At 36.5% G+C, this 299-nt stretch overlaps 1 protein-coding gene across 1 annotated transcript in view; it reads left to right on the plus strand.

The window, feature by feature from the left end:
* LOC119587753 (alpha-sarcoglycan-like) overlaps positions 1-299 on the plus strand; it is a gene marked incomplete in the record, with an annotated part of 13,449 nt that overhangs the window by 7,845 nt on the left and 5,305 nt on the right. Inside the window, 1 exon segment of the mRNA XM_037936438.1 lies at positions 140-190. Within this exon segment, the coding sequence (XP_037792366.1) occupies positions 140-190 (51 nt within the window).

Genomic DNA, 299 nt, shown 5'->3' on the forward strand with positions numbered 1-299 from the left:
TAGTGAGAGGATGAGAGAGAGGAAGGCAGACAAGCAGAAATAGGCTAACAAGTAAATTGTACTAGGAAAATGTGGGTATTGAGAAGGTATTTGTAAATGTATTGTATAATATTCTTATGCATATTTTGCAAATCTGTAGGGACCAACAATCCAGTGACTTTTTCGATGAACTCTTTGATGACTTCCCGCGGTAAGAACCTCATTGAAAATGGGATGAGTAAAGTGTGCTGTTTGGTTTTACATAGTGTAGAATTAATGAGTGCAAAATTAACAAGAGCATGATCAGGAAACATGTTTCC

The sequence above is a fragment of the Penaeus monodon genome, chromosome 23 (genome assembly GCF_015228065.2).
Source record: "Penaeus monodon isolate SGIC_2016 chromosome 23, NSTDA_Pmon_1, whole genome shotgun sequence".
Taxonomy (NCBI): Eukaryota; Metazoa; Arthropoda; class Malacostraca; order Decapoda; family Penaeidae; genus Penaeus; species Penaeus monodon.